We start from the raw sequence: 14,681 nt of genomic DNA on the forward strand, positions 1-14,681 counted from the left end.
TTCCTCTTATCTAATTGGAGGCTTTTGTAGGTGAAACTAAATGGGTAACCGTGACCACGAATATATTCATCAGTCCATTTGTAGCCTTCACACAAAGTCGTATGAGATATTGGCAATGCGTCAGGTGCAAAAAATGTGCTAAAAGAAAGGAGAATTACGTGCATGTAAATCTGGTTCTGCAATCTGCATGTTGAAATGTTGAGAAGAAGGTGCGACTGGACAATTAAATTACTAACTTGCATAACTAAGAAACTGATCAGTCAACTAACCAGGTCCATGTTAAGGATGACCCTTGAAATGTTGATACTTACCTAGCAGACCAAGGAATTTCTCGTCTTCTACGGAGTCGGAAGGTTCATCACCGCTTCACAAAAGCCCAACTTTGAACCCTACAGAGGACCACTCTAATCTTTTCATCATATTACTTTTCTCAGTTCTATAGAAAATTACATTCCGTTTTGTGTTAGTCATACAACTGGTTTCTTCATGTCAGGTTACATGTAAAATATTTTCTACGCATTCGTTTCCCTATCCGTGCTTCACGCCCCGCTCAACTCATCCTCCCTAGTTTTATCGTCCTAATAATATGTGGCAAAGAATACAAAGCAGGAAATTTCAAGTGCCCTTAATCTACTTTCTTCGCCTGCAGCATGACACAAAAGTTGAAGTTATTGTAGAGTAGGTAACCTCATAGAATTACCGAGCTTTTGGATTTTTTCATCGTCCCATTCTCTAGAAGAGAGGAAACACGATGTTTCGGAAACTAGAACTGTATCCGTCCTCAAGTGAAGGGATATGACACCTACTCAATCAATCTTTCTAAGGGACTCAACTGAGTGTCTCCCACCCCCACTTGAGGATGGAAACAAATCCAGTTTACGAAACGTTGTGCTTCTATTTTCTAGAATACAGGATGATGGAAAAAGTAAAAAAAAAACAGCAACAATTTTGTATTATACACCATCACCAAAACCCTTTAAACTCCAAGTAACCTCATAATTATGCATATCTTTAGCTCGCATATAGATTGGACATGGGATTTAAAATGTCGTGAAATGCATTGTAGCAAGCTTTTCCTTTTTTTAATCCTCTCCTCGCCTTCCTATTCTCAACGCAATGATTTAACTTCGGCCTTGAGATTATTATACTTACTTACTTACTTACTTACTTACTTACTCATGGAGCTGAGCCCTTCTGGACGAGCGGCCAATTCTGCAGCTACTCAAGAATTTCCCAGCATTTTATGGAACCCGAAGGATTTTCCCCGTGTTCACAACAGCCATCCACTGGTCTCTATCCTGAGTCAGATCAAGCCAATCCATAACATCCCATCCTACCTCTCTAAGATCCATTTTAATATTTTCCACAACCCTACGCCTTGGTCTTCCCTGTGGTCTCTTTCCTTCTGTCTTTCCACCAATATCTTATGCGCATTCCTCGCCTCCCGTATTCGTGCTACATGACCTGTCCACCTCATCCTCCTTGACTTGATCATTCTAATTATACTTGGAGAAGAGTACAAGTTATGAAGCTCCTCATTGTGCAGTTTTCTCCAACCTCCTCTCGCTTCATCTCTCTTTGATTCAAATACTCTCCTCAACACCCTGTTCTCAAACACCCTCAGTCTATGTTCCTCCCTTAACGTCAGAGACCATGTTTCACACCCATACAGAACCACAGGCAAAATTATAGTTTTGTATATTCTAATTTTTATGTTTTTGGACAGCAGACGAGAAGTCAAAAGGTTCTGGACTGAATGGTAGCAAGCATTACCCGAGTTCAATCTCCTCTTACAATATAAAAACTGTACAAGTTGTAGGTAAGTGGGTTATTTCCTTATTCATCTGGAGCTTGGAAACATTTATGTAGTAAACCTGGCATTGTGGCCCGGACGTGTTTATTTCGCTTCTTCTCTCTAAATAAGTATGTGGATAAGTTGCGATAAATCGACCTTGGTTGTAATCGTTCGTAGACAAAAAAGTCACCTATTTGTGTCGACAGAAAGTAGTAGAGAAACATACCTCAGTTCAATCAATTTCTACCGCGCATGCATCCAAGGAATTTGTCTATGGAATTTATTTATATACAACTTTTAAAACATTTGAAGACTGTCAGGTAAATGGGATTAAATATCTCGAAGGTCGATTATCTTCACACGTTATATGTGTCGTCCAGTGCCAGATACTAAATTAATAAATACTGTTATTGGGAGGGGGGATACTTTTAACGAGCCGAAATTCAAAGAGCAGTAGATGTAGAAGAGAAGCAGGAGAATTAATTAAAAGTAAACTAAGTTAGCATGAACTATCATGTATGGTTGGAATACCAAAAGGCATATTTCTTATAATTAGACACTGATGTCACATGAAAGAACACATGATTGGTTGACATAGGCCGTTATACAAAAACCGTTTTATACTTGCCTCCACTTCTCACGCATGACACAAGAATACACATAAAAATAAACGAATACTGTGCCTAGATAATGACAGGAAACCAAATTGTTTAAAATGACAATTGGTCAGACTAATGAGAAAAAGCTTAAAGTGTGAACTAATTTAAACAGATTTCGATTGGGGCTTCCTAGATGCCTAATACTTAATATTTTGCATTTCCATATAATTCTAAAAAATTTTGCAATAATATTTCGTTTAAAGGAATACTGTTAACAAACAGTAGAATGAAAAAAAAACGAAAAAGCCTAATAGCAGATAATTTTTCTGGGCATCGAGGGCAGATACAAAACACAGCAATGTCTAGAGTGATTTTCCGAACATACCTTCGGCTGGCAGTTTGGTTGAACTGGTACTCATGCACGTTTCCATGTCGGCTGAAGGGACGCTGAATTTCGTTGTGGTTTCACCTGAATCGCTGACAGACACTATGAAGTCCGTGATTGTTGACAAAGGCGAATCCAGATTACTTTCCTCAATTAGCGACACGTTTTCTAGTTCCAGCAAATCAACAGGTACCTCCCCAGGATGCTTCCCACTTTTTATCCAGGAGTCAATCCTCTTAGCTCGAACGGCCTGGTTCTCAATAATACGTCGACGCTCACGTTGAATGTCTTCCAGTGAAGAGTCGACATCGAGAAGGCTGACGTCCGGCAAATTCTCGCGAAGTTTTTGCTTCTGTTCCTCATACTTCTTCATGATCTGCGCACCGATGTTACGAGTCGTATCATCATCGCCTTCACCAGGCGCATTCTCGTGCCTCATTGGCTTCACGCTTGCTACAGGGCAGTTCACGTAATACTGGGAGCCGTACGCCATCTTTACTGTCTCTACAGACCGATCAACTGCACATAAAAATTCTGGTTCTTCAGTATTATGACCCTCATCTTCTTGATTTGCTTGTCCAAGTTCGGTAGAAGGCAGAATTCTTGTCTCCCATGTACCGTCTTCAGAGATTTCAATGACCGATGCTTCTTCCAATTCCCCATCTTTTACATTTTCATAGTTTTTATCAGGAATATCACGAATCTTGGTTTCTGATTCATTGCCTGTGTTTTCCTTTATGATCACTGTCGATTTTGGAAACATTTCATTAATAGAACTCGATATCTCGTTTGATGAAGAGCTTCTTATTTCTGCACTCTCATCATTATCTGAACCGTCTCCACGGGTGATTGCGGCTGTATCATTTTCAACAAACTTCTTAAAGTCCTCACAAGCTGACAAACGTTTGTCTATTGCATTGTTCACACTGGCCTCTATGGAAGTGTCATTAGAGTTTTCTGCATAAAGCATGGTTGGGTCCTGGATATCTATACCTTTTGAACTGTTTTCGTACGAAGTTACGAAAATATCGACTCTGGTATGGACCGACTCAGGTTTACACGAATTTATGCAGTTGTGACCTTCAGTGAGCTTCTCGGTTTCTCCATAAGAAATTGTGTGCTTATCGACCTTTATATCGATGAAATTGCATCCACAAGAAGCTATGCAGTTGTCCAACTTAGTGTTGTCTGTATCGTTTCCACAAGAAGTTATGCAGTTGTCCAATTTAGTGTTGTCGGTATCGTTTCCACAAGAAGCTACGCTATTATCGATCATATGATCCATTTTATCCAAACATTCAGGAACTCCGGCTTTATCTACTTCGAAGGAATTCAATAAATTATCATTTGCTTTGATCGGGGCGTATTGAGATGGACCAACACAATTGTTAACTTTAGTGTCGACTGAATTATCTTCATGTGAAGTTATGCAATTATCTATTGTAGTATTGTTCTTTTTGTCTTCGCAAGATGTTATATTGTCGCTAGACATATCTTCAAAGGACACGCCCGTACCATTTGCTTTGTGATTGATTGCGCTACTTTTCGAGGAAGCGTCATTGCAAGAGATTTGAGTATGATTTGAATCCTGTTCGCTGGAAGCATTGCAATTTGTATTCTGAATATGACTGCCCGCATTTCCAGCCCCAGAAAACCCATTCTTATTATTCATATCGACGTCTGTGACACCACTCATCTCGTCGTTTGTTCCTTTCACACTATGAAAAGATGCATTTCCCTCTTCACGCAGTATGACAGAGACGTGCGGTCTGCACTTCTTGCGTTTAGGTTTCACGACTGTCGAGTATATCACTTCAACTGGAAGGGTAAAAATCTCTTCGTCGAATTCTGTCTGTGGGTTCCAGCAGATATTCTCGTAGTCTTGGAAGCCTTCTGGAGGTTTCAGTTTTCTTGCGTCTGATTCGTCGATGCTGACGAGATTTGTATTGAAGATTGCTCCTGGAGGAACTTCGTATATATTTGGGTCTGGACTGATTGTTTCAGTTTCACTTTGGAGCAAACCCAAGAAGATATTTACTGGACTCTGATAAGAGACATGTTCGTAAATATGCTCCTTGTCTTCGCTTACAGATGCCGAGCAATTCTCATACAATGGTTCCTCATACTTGGCATTTTCGTACAGGTGTTCTTTTCCAACATCTTGAGATCTGGAAATTAAAGAAACGAAGGTTTTATACCAGTACATCGTAATCTATGACTTACGGGTAACATAAGAGGGACTTCTAATATTGTATCTTAAAAATGCTTACATTAGTTGCAAAATTACCCAACAATACAAATTCAATATATTCATGTTATTCATATTTTATATATTAGAAGTGACAAGAAGACGAGGAAGAAGACGTAAGAAGATGCTGGATGACCTTGGGGACAGAAGAGGATATTATCATTTGAAGGAGAAAGCTCTAGATCGCATTAAGTGGAGGAATTGTTTTGAAAGAGACTGTGGACCTGTCGTCTTGACAGTTTACTGATGATGATGATGATTATATATTGAACGGAAATAGAAATTCAATGAACTCTAAATCTGATGAACTGTTGAGGGCGGTCAAGTTATTAGACCAGGATGTTTGGGGTGGGGGAGGATTGAAACTCGAATTATTCATGCAGAAGGTGGCAAAATACTTTATACAAAAACGTCGTCTTTGTATGCAACTACATATACGTTAAAAAATAGTTATCAATAATTACACTGATTCGGTTGAGATTCAGGTGGTCAAAGATAGTAATGAATTACAAGACAAGGAGTAACAGGCAGAACAATGGAATGCTTGAAAGAGAAATTGATGGCAGTGCAGACATGAATATGCTTAATATTTTAAAACATGAAAAAAAGAAGAAAAATTACAAGGCATCGATAATTTTATAGTTCAGTTAAAGTAGGTAATGAGAGACTTATAACTATCACTGCCTGTAATTGTCTTCACAAAGTATAATGCTAGATGAAAACGTAAAGTTATTCTCATTGGTTAGCAGACGTTTCGGAACCGGATCTGGCCCATGGACCAGCTGTTTTCTCTTGCGAATTTCCATGTTTTTCTGTATTCCTTCCAGGTAACAGCTAGAATCGGCCATTATAACAGGCCACGACTTCTTATTTCTATATCGTTCTCAGTAAATTATTCAAAATCGACGTTATAGAACCTTGTTACTTAAAAAAACGGCATTGAATGAACCAGAATTAAACATGAAACATAAATATCATTTCTATCCTTATGAGAAACCTATTAATAATTTTATCCGATTAAATGATTTTAAAAAAGGCCAAAAACTACTACTTTATTATTCAGTTTGGATTTAAAAGTAATAAGAACTTTCAAAATTCAGTGAAAGCGACTGTAAGTCTTGGTATATTAAGGACAGGTTCAACTGTAAACCCGTATTGTATGCCAGACTGTCATCACGCGTGTTCCTTAACACTTCAATTGTTAACATGTACTCATTATGCGTTTTCACTTTTAACACTAAAGATCACAATATTCTATGTATGCTAGTCAGAACACTGGGTGCACGCAATGCGTCACACTTTTTTAAAATTTCATGGTTTGCTGGTCCAATTACGTCGTCTCTCAACGCGATTTTTATGCGGTCACCCGAACGATCTTAGACAAATTAATGTATAGTGAAACGAAGTTATATACAGCAACATCCCCATAAATATTCACAGCTTTCACATTATATACTTTATTCAGAAAATGTGCCTGTTCCTTTCTTCATGGGAGACTATATTTTCACGGTTCAGAAAGTAGTTAATAATGCGCAGGAAGTAACAGTGCATATCATTAACCGTGGTCGGAAATAACAGTCACGTTTCTACACTCTTCTTTGAAATTCCTACCATCAAACATATTTAGCCGTTACTTGATGTACTTTCCGTCCTATAGCTTTATGAAAGAATTCAGGCCAAAACATCATGTTCCCGCATGCATGAAAAGTCAGTCAAATGCGCAGGCGTATTTGAGATAAGGCAACAAGCGAAATGTGTGTAAGAGGTACGCAATAACCACTATTATGGATTTCCAAATCCTTCGCAATCTGGACGTTATTTTCCCTCGACAGCTCTGGGGCCCACTCAACATCCTATCCAATGGGTATCGGGGGCTATTTCCTAGGGAGTAAAGCGGCCGGGGCCTGTAGCTGACCACTTACCTCCAGCTAGTGCCGAGGTCAAGAAAATGTGGATCTATACATCCACTCCCCCATACGTCTTCATGGTGTAGTGCTTAATTAGTTAAGCACAGAGACAACTTTATCTCTTTATATTTACTCTCAGATATAAATGTATACAGTACCAACTGTGGTTAGATAAACTGTACCTCTTCCTTCCCTTTGCTTGATTTCGTTTAGTGCTTTCGGATATACGTTATTTAAGATGTCGAAAAGGGCGTTGATTCTTATATACATGAAAGTGATCACCCATGTCGAACACCGAGAAAGGATACATAGATATTCCTCTCCTTCCATACAAACACACAATTCTCCTTCTGTAAAGGCGCGTCCACATTACTCGTGTTGCTCGTGCTCGTGTGACTCGCTATGCTCGCGAGTAATGTGGACGATATGACAAGTCACGAGACAAGCAAATTTTAAATTTAAAAACTATAGACAATAAATTAAAATACGACTACAGCCTATACACACTACGAGTAAATATATGGATCCTCACGCGCCGAAGGCTGAACTGAAGTAGTGTGGACAAAGATTTACGAGCATAAGTAAAAGCCAGACGAATCTCCCGACGAGCACAAGCCTGGCGAGTACGAGCACGAGTAATGTGGACGCACCTTAAAAGTCACAGAGGTNTGAGGTCTCTTTCCTTCTGGCTTTCCCACCATTATCCTGTATGCATTCCTCTTCTCCCCATTAGTGCTACATGCCCTGCCCACCTCATCCTCCTTGACTTGATCATTCTCATTATACTTGGAGAAGAGTACAAGTTATGGAACTCCTCATTGTGTAGTTTTCTCCAACCTCGGGTCACTTCATCCCTCTTTTGTCCAAATATTCTCCTCAACACCCTGTTCTGAAACACCCTCAGTCTATGTTCCTCCCTTAATGTCAGAGACCAAGTTTCACAACCATACAGAATCACAGGCAAAATTATAATTTTGTAGATTCTAATTTTTATGTTTTTGGACAGCAGACGAGAAGACCGAATGGTAGCAAGCATTACCAGAGTTCAATACAGGTAACGGAGGTAAAGGTTTTCATGCTTATTCCTGTCTGTTCTATTCTCTCAGATTACTAGGACAATAACTTAAAAGAGGTCAAAGATGTTTTATGGGTTATTTGCTTGTTGTGCATGAAACGAACGCATGTACTGTTGGTCGTGTCTATCTGTCTGTCTGCAAGTTTCAACTTGAGAACCGCTGGACGAATTTTGTTGAAATTTCTTACGGGCATTTTGTCATTGAGACATACCCAACTCTTCCTTTTTAATTTCCTGTAATCAGTAATGCCAGCATGTCGGAAGCATGAACTTGTTAGGTTGGAGCCAAATTAAAGTCAGTTAATAAAAAAACCTGAAATTTGAAAATTTGAAAATTTTGAAAGAAACATGGAACTCTTGTTAAGGAAAATTTGAAGGACAACTTAATGGCGACTGAGCGAAATCTATGGTCAGTTCTAGGTTTGAAAGCGAAAACTAATGTTACATTAGAGCACGCGGTAGCGTAGCTGGTTGAGGCACTGTGCTACAAACCGGAAGGTCGCGGTTTCAAGTCCCAATGTAGTCACTGGATTTGTTTCAATTGGCCTAATCCTTATGGCCGCACTATGGCCCTGGGATCATCTCAGCCTCTAACAGAAATGAGTGCCAGGAATCAATTAAATAATTTTCCTGGAGAATAAAGCGCGGCCGGTAAGTAAGGCTGACACCCTTACCGCCATCTTTGAGCCGATTGTCTAGCTAATGTGGGACCCTCAACGTCTCACAACCCTATGGGCCTTCACGGCATGTTACAAGGATAGCTTTACTTTGTCTTTACTTTTTACATTACATTACATTACATTACATTACATGTCAAATTTGGTATGTAACCGGTCATAAACACGTGTACAAGATCTGCATTATATATTGCGTTTATGAACACATGTACACGGTCTGTATTAAATATTGCGTTCATAAACACGTGTAAAAGGTCTGTATTAAATATTGCGTTTAAGTCAGTAATTACAAATATGACGAAGGGGCGAATCTGCAATGAAAATTGTGACAAATTTAAAGTCCTTTAAAATAGGAGAATAAATAAATAATTGCTATTTGATATTGTTAATATTTCATAAAGCTTGCTTGTAAGAGCCGGGACTATTCAGAATGCAAAGTTGCAAAGAGCGGCTCTGGAGACTGTGTGTAATCCGATGTAGATTACTCAGTTCCAATCTTATCTATCAGGTTCTATCTTTCAATATTCATATCTATATTGTTATTCGAAGCTACATGATTGAGGTGGATGAGAAAATATTTTGAAATTAAATAAATTAAAAATACCTTACATCGAATTATAAGCTATGTAAGACTGATAATGGCTGGCATTATATCTTCGGACAAATGAAGGAAAAACATGGCCTCTTATCAAATTTACTTTACGAATCATATTCTATGGAGGTTGCAAGACGTTCCGAAATCCCTGAAGTTGGGACTCTGTCGTTAGATAAATAATTAAACCAGGAAATTATTTGCGACATACTTCTGTAAAAGTAGATTAAAGCACTTGCTTACTGTCTAATCCTGTACTAGATATCTCGAAGTTCTGCATCAAAGCCTGCCACTCAAAAACGATTCTGAACCACTTTCAAGCACCTCTCATTCCTACGACCTATTTCCCTAAGACTAATCTCAATGTTTTCGTTCCACGTTCTTTCAATTTTCAAGTAGGCACTCTTTGAAGGGTGTCTATCGAAAGAATTCTGTGCACATTTATTCTCCTCTCCCTCTGAGCTACATGTCCAGCCAATTGTGACTTATATTTTACTATAGCAGCAAACATTATGTGACCTAAATTCACTTCAAATTTATCATGTACAAATATGTTCTTAACCATTTCTTTTTGAATGCGATGGCATAGTTAGTTGAGACACTATGCTACAAGCCGGAAGGTTGCTGAACTATGGCCCTGGGTTCGATTCAGCTTTAACATAAACGAGTACCAAGATTCTTTCTGGGCGTAAGGGGTCCCCGGCGTGTATGTCTAACAACCTCACCACCAACGTAAGCCAATTTTGTAGAAAAGTGGGAGCCTCGACTTCTCACAACTCTATGGACCTCCACGGCCTGTTAGTGAAATAGCTTTATCTCTTTATTTACCTTCTTTTCAACGTTTATAATTTATGAACATCTCTGAAAATAAGAGACCAATTTTGGCAATATGCTTCAAATGAAACTTATAAAATAAAATATTCTCGGAAATGCACAGGGAATTATCTGCTGTATTCTACTGCATAAGGCTGAATATATTAAGCAACTTCTACCTTTGATTTTCATACAGAGGATCTTCAGTTAGTTCCACCAGGTTGCAGTAGATTCTATCTTCCTGTAGACCTACTTCAGAGTCTTGAACTGGTTCCGGTGCTTGGGTCACATTAGTCTTCACCTCCGTAATGACACTTTCAGTCTTGTCAGCATCAGTCCTCTTGTCCCCGAAGTCCCAGCTCACGTCCTCGGGTGCAGCAGTTATGACCAAGCCACTGCAGGAATCCCTCTCTTCCCATGCGAATTCTCCAGGTTTCTCAAACTCTCCGTCTTCCTTCTAAAGAAAAGAAGCAAAATACGTAGGTCAATTCAGAAATAATGCACACAATTTTTTGTTTACGTCCATGTTTATTATTTTAATATATCTTTACAGTCCTTCAATATAGTTCCCCTTCTCCTCAATGACCGAGTCCCAACGTGTGGGAAGCTTTACTATCCCATCCAGGACACCATCTTTGTTTATCTGTCGAATGGCTCGGGTGACTGCAGCAGGAAGCTCTTCCAGAGAGGGAAAACGACGGCCTCGCATAGGTTTTGTGAACTTTGGGAATAAGTCGAAGTCTGATGGACTCACGTCCTGGCTGTAAGGAGCATGAGGCAACACCTCCCAACCGTTTTGGGGCAGCTTTTCTGTTACGACATTCCCGATGTGTGGGAGAGCGTTGTCATGGAGAATGATCGGCCCAGCCTCGAGCAACTGAGATCGGTTTTTGTGCATTTTTCTGCGTAGATTTTGCATAAAGTCACGATAATAAACTGCTGTGACACTTTTCCCGCACGGAACTCTCTCTGTCATGATGATTCCTTGGTGATCATAAGCACTTGACCAGACCCGAGATCAAACCTGGGCCGCGGTGGGAAGTCAGCGACTAACCGCTTGAGCTATGGCGCGTCCCCATCAACCAGTAACACCACACCCAACAAACACGGACCAATAACAATATAACTGCACCGAAATCTACGCATAACGGGGCTCATCACGCATTTAACATCCAAAGCACATTTTAATTCATCGTAAAGAACACCGGAACCAGTAAACACGAGTGATCAACATCAGAACTATACCGGATGCCCATAGCTAATAAGTGCACTGCAGTTTCCATCCTCTGAGGAGAGAAATTGGAATTGTCATCCGCTTCAAATTTAAATATAAAAAGTAAAAGCTCTCTCTGTACCAGGCCGTGAAGGCCCATAGGGTTGTGAGACGTTGAGGGTCCCACATTTTCTAGACAATCGGCTCAAAGATGGCGGTAATGTTGTCAGCCTTACGCGCCGGCCGCGCTTTACTCCCCAGGAAAATTATTTAATTAATTCCTGGTACTCATATCTGTTAGAGGCTGAGTCGATCCCAGGGCAATAGTGCGGCCGAAAAGATTAGGTCAATTGAAAAAAATCCAATGACTTCATCGGGACTTGAACCAGCAACCTACCGGTTTGTAGCATAGTGCCTCAACCAACTGCGCTCCAGTAAAAAAATGTCAGCACTATAAATTGTAACTTTCAACCTTTAATTAATTTTAATTTGAGCTTCGTTCGATAAAAGGGCGACATTTTGAAATATTACATTATATTACGTGCCTGAGGATGACCATGTAAGGCCGAATTATGCATTAATAACGATAACAAATGAATGAACGATAAGGATAAGGAATGAATGAACTAAAGCATGTGATATGTGTATGTCAAAATAAACACGCAGCCATTGAAACACTGCACTAATAAGACTAAAAATAAATAATTAATTAATGCAACGGGATTTATAATATAGTAATATTATGAACAACGGTACACTGTAGATTACTCTTCACTGAAATAACCTATTATTTTATCTTTATTGTTTGCATCTTGTTGTGTGTCATTATCTGCGATACGCTGTCCGTCAAGACAACATATATTGCAAAATAAACCAATCAAATTACTTACATTGGTTTTTATTTAATAACTGCTACATGTTTCGATCCATATTTTGGAACACCCTCTGACGGTTTCATTAAATATGTCTCACGTTAAAGAAATATCCTAATATGGATCCGTATTAGTGTTAATAATTATAATCATCATAATACATGAAATTATTACTAAAATTCTGAAAAGACTTTCAATTGTTTTAAAAGCGTCATCGTTAAAACTTAAAATTCTGTGCTGTGTTATTTGTCGCGTAATGTAGGTGGTGTCCATTTTCCGGGGTTAGTTGTTGTGTTTTTAGAAGTTTTCGGTTCTATTCATATTTGGGTTTTTATTAGGATTTTAATTTTTATGTTTCTTCTTTCCTGTTTGAATGTAGCGTCGTGAATTGAGTTTTTCTCTGTACAATGTGCTGTGTACTTCTTATCGTGTGGACGTTTGTTTTGCGTTGTTCTTATAACTCATTACTGTTACTTTCCTGCTCCGAGAATCAGAAAACTCACGGTACTACTGTTCAATTGTAAGAATTAGCTTGACCTCAGTTTATGCTTTCATGACTGTAATGACTAATTGGTAACTCAGCTGGATCATGATTTTTTATCAAATATATGTTATTATGTTCTTCAGAAAACATGAACAGGCTTCAGATAAAATCACAGCTTCTGTGTTCCAGATATTTCTTCTAGATGGATGTGATGTTTGTAATGCAGAGCACATGATGTTGAACGAAATGAAGAACCATTACTAAAGATAAGTTTTGTTTACTTTAAACAAATGTATTTAAATATAATCCTCTTATTTATATTTATTTTGTTTACTGAAACCTTGTATCCGCTATAATGTATACTTTACATGAGACATAAAATTATATTAGTTTATAAACTGGCATATTTTAACGTCATTTACCTTCAATTGGATGCGCTAGTAGCCCTGTTGAACGCCTACAAAATTCGCCCCGTTCCTGTGTACACACGAAAGAACTCCACTGTGGATAAACAGATTTTGACTTAATTTGAGACCGGGGAATCTTACCAAAATTTTCGAGATATTTCAAATCAGATCCAACTGTTCTGATGCATATTTTACACGAAGGCCTCTATGCTTCTAGCCTCGTACCATGAGCGTTCTTCTGTACACATTCATTCAATCAAAATATATTTCGGACAAAATTTGTAGAAGATGAATGAAACATGCATTCTGTTTCCCATAAACTTTTCTTGTACACCTTACAGTCAGCGAGATAATTAAAGAAAAGTAACAGAATATCCCCAAGTTGTTACGCTATTGCGAAAATTTAGGTTGATAATGACCAATCAACAATGGCCTTCATCTCTTCTGTAGTACGAGTAGTTGTGTGATTTTTGAAACAATCCTTCTCAATGTACGATGATCTCTTTCTGTCGATGTTAATTTTCGCCCCGTGTTCCTCTTCGCTGATGTTGTCTTCCCATGACTCGCGTAGCCGACATGACCTTAGAAAGTGTCGCTATCGATAAAACTAATATTGTGGCAGGTCTTATGCGAGATGTTCCAGATAAACGCGCAGCAACGATATCTTTCAAAATTGGACAAGTCTCAATTTTCCAATTCTCTCACATGGACTGTCACTCAACACAATCACTAATGCGCTGACAAGAGCACTACAGAGTGAAAGAAGAATTTTCAATGTCGCCAACTAAAATTCTTTCAATGTAGCCAACACAAAACAAATTCTATTCGTCAATTTCTTGGTGCTTCCATTATTTTGTTCAACTTCTCAATTGATTTGATGCCCCACACGTCATTATCACGGCCTCGTTACATTCGTAAGAATTAAGAATAAGTTCCATGGCGTGCAAAAATTTTTAATATCAATATATTGTTTACATGTTTCGGCCAGTATCGGCCAGTATCGGCCATCAGCAGAAGGCGACCAGATACAGACCGAAATATTTAAAGGCATTATTCATATTAAACTTTATTGCACGTGATGGAATTCATTCTCCATTCTTATGTTGTATATTGTAACGATTCAAGAAAATGTCTCTTATAAAAATCTGTTACAATCATATAATAAACTGCAACACAGACCAAATAATATTTATCTTCCACGTTGAACTCGACAAGGGTAAAGCGACAAGGCAAATTCATCCATCTCGCCAGATGAAACACTGTAACACTTTTCACAACAGTAAGCAAATACCAGTTCTCCTTGTCTTCATCACGCATGCCTCAGCGAATTCATCAGTTCAAAACATATTGTACATGTTTCTAGGTCACTTCAATAACACGCTGTAACGCACTTTCTGAAATACCCGTTGAATATAAGCAGGGATATCGACAACGAACGTGCACGTATGATGCACGTACGCCGATGAAACAGATTGTCCTTTTATAGGAGCGTTACTCAATAAGGCGCAAGCGTGTGCTAGCATCGTCTGTCTGTCTGTCTGTCTGTCTTGTAGGCCCACGCACTGGTTAGCCTTGCTTTGAATTAACGGGACCTAGATGAAACGTGTAATTTCG

The 14,681-nt window shown here is 38.9% G+C and overlaps 1 protein-coding gene across 1 annotated transcript in view; it reads right to left on the reverse strand.

Annotated features, from left to right (window-relative positions):
• Window positions 1–14,384, reverse strand: part of LOC111873194 — a 183,155-nt gene extending 168,771 nt beyond the window's left edge. Inside the window, exons 1-4 of the mRNA XM_023867708.1 lie at window positions 14,359–14,384; window positions 10,705–10,852; window positions 10,271–10,548; window positions 2,780–4,947 (exon numbers count right to left, since the gene is read on the reverse strand). Coding sequence (XP_023723476.1) covers window positions 2,780–4,947; window positions 10,271–10,548; window positions 10,705–10,852; window positions 14,359–14,384 — 2,620 coding nt within the window. The remainder of the gene's footprint in view (window positions 1–2,779; window positions 4,948–10,270; window positions 10,549–10,704; window positions 10,853–14,358) is intronic.
• Window positions 14,385–14,681: the final 297 nt, after the last annotated feature.

This window comes from Cryptotermes secundus, unplaced genomic scaffold (assembly GCF_002891405.2).
Source record: "Cryptotermes secundus unplaced genomic scaffold, Csec_1.0 scaffold540, whole genome shotgun sequence".
Taxonomy (NCBI): Eukaryota; Metazoa; Arthropoda; class Insecta; order Blattodea; family Kalotermitidae; genus Cryptotermes; species Cryptotermes secundus.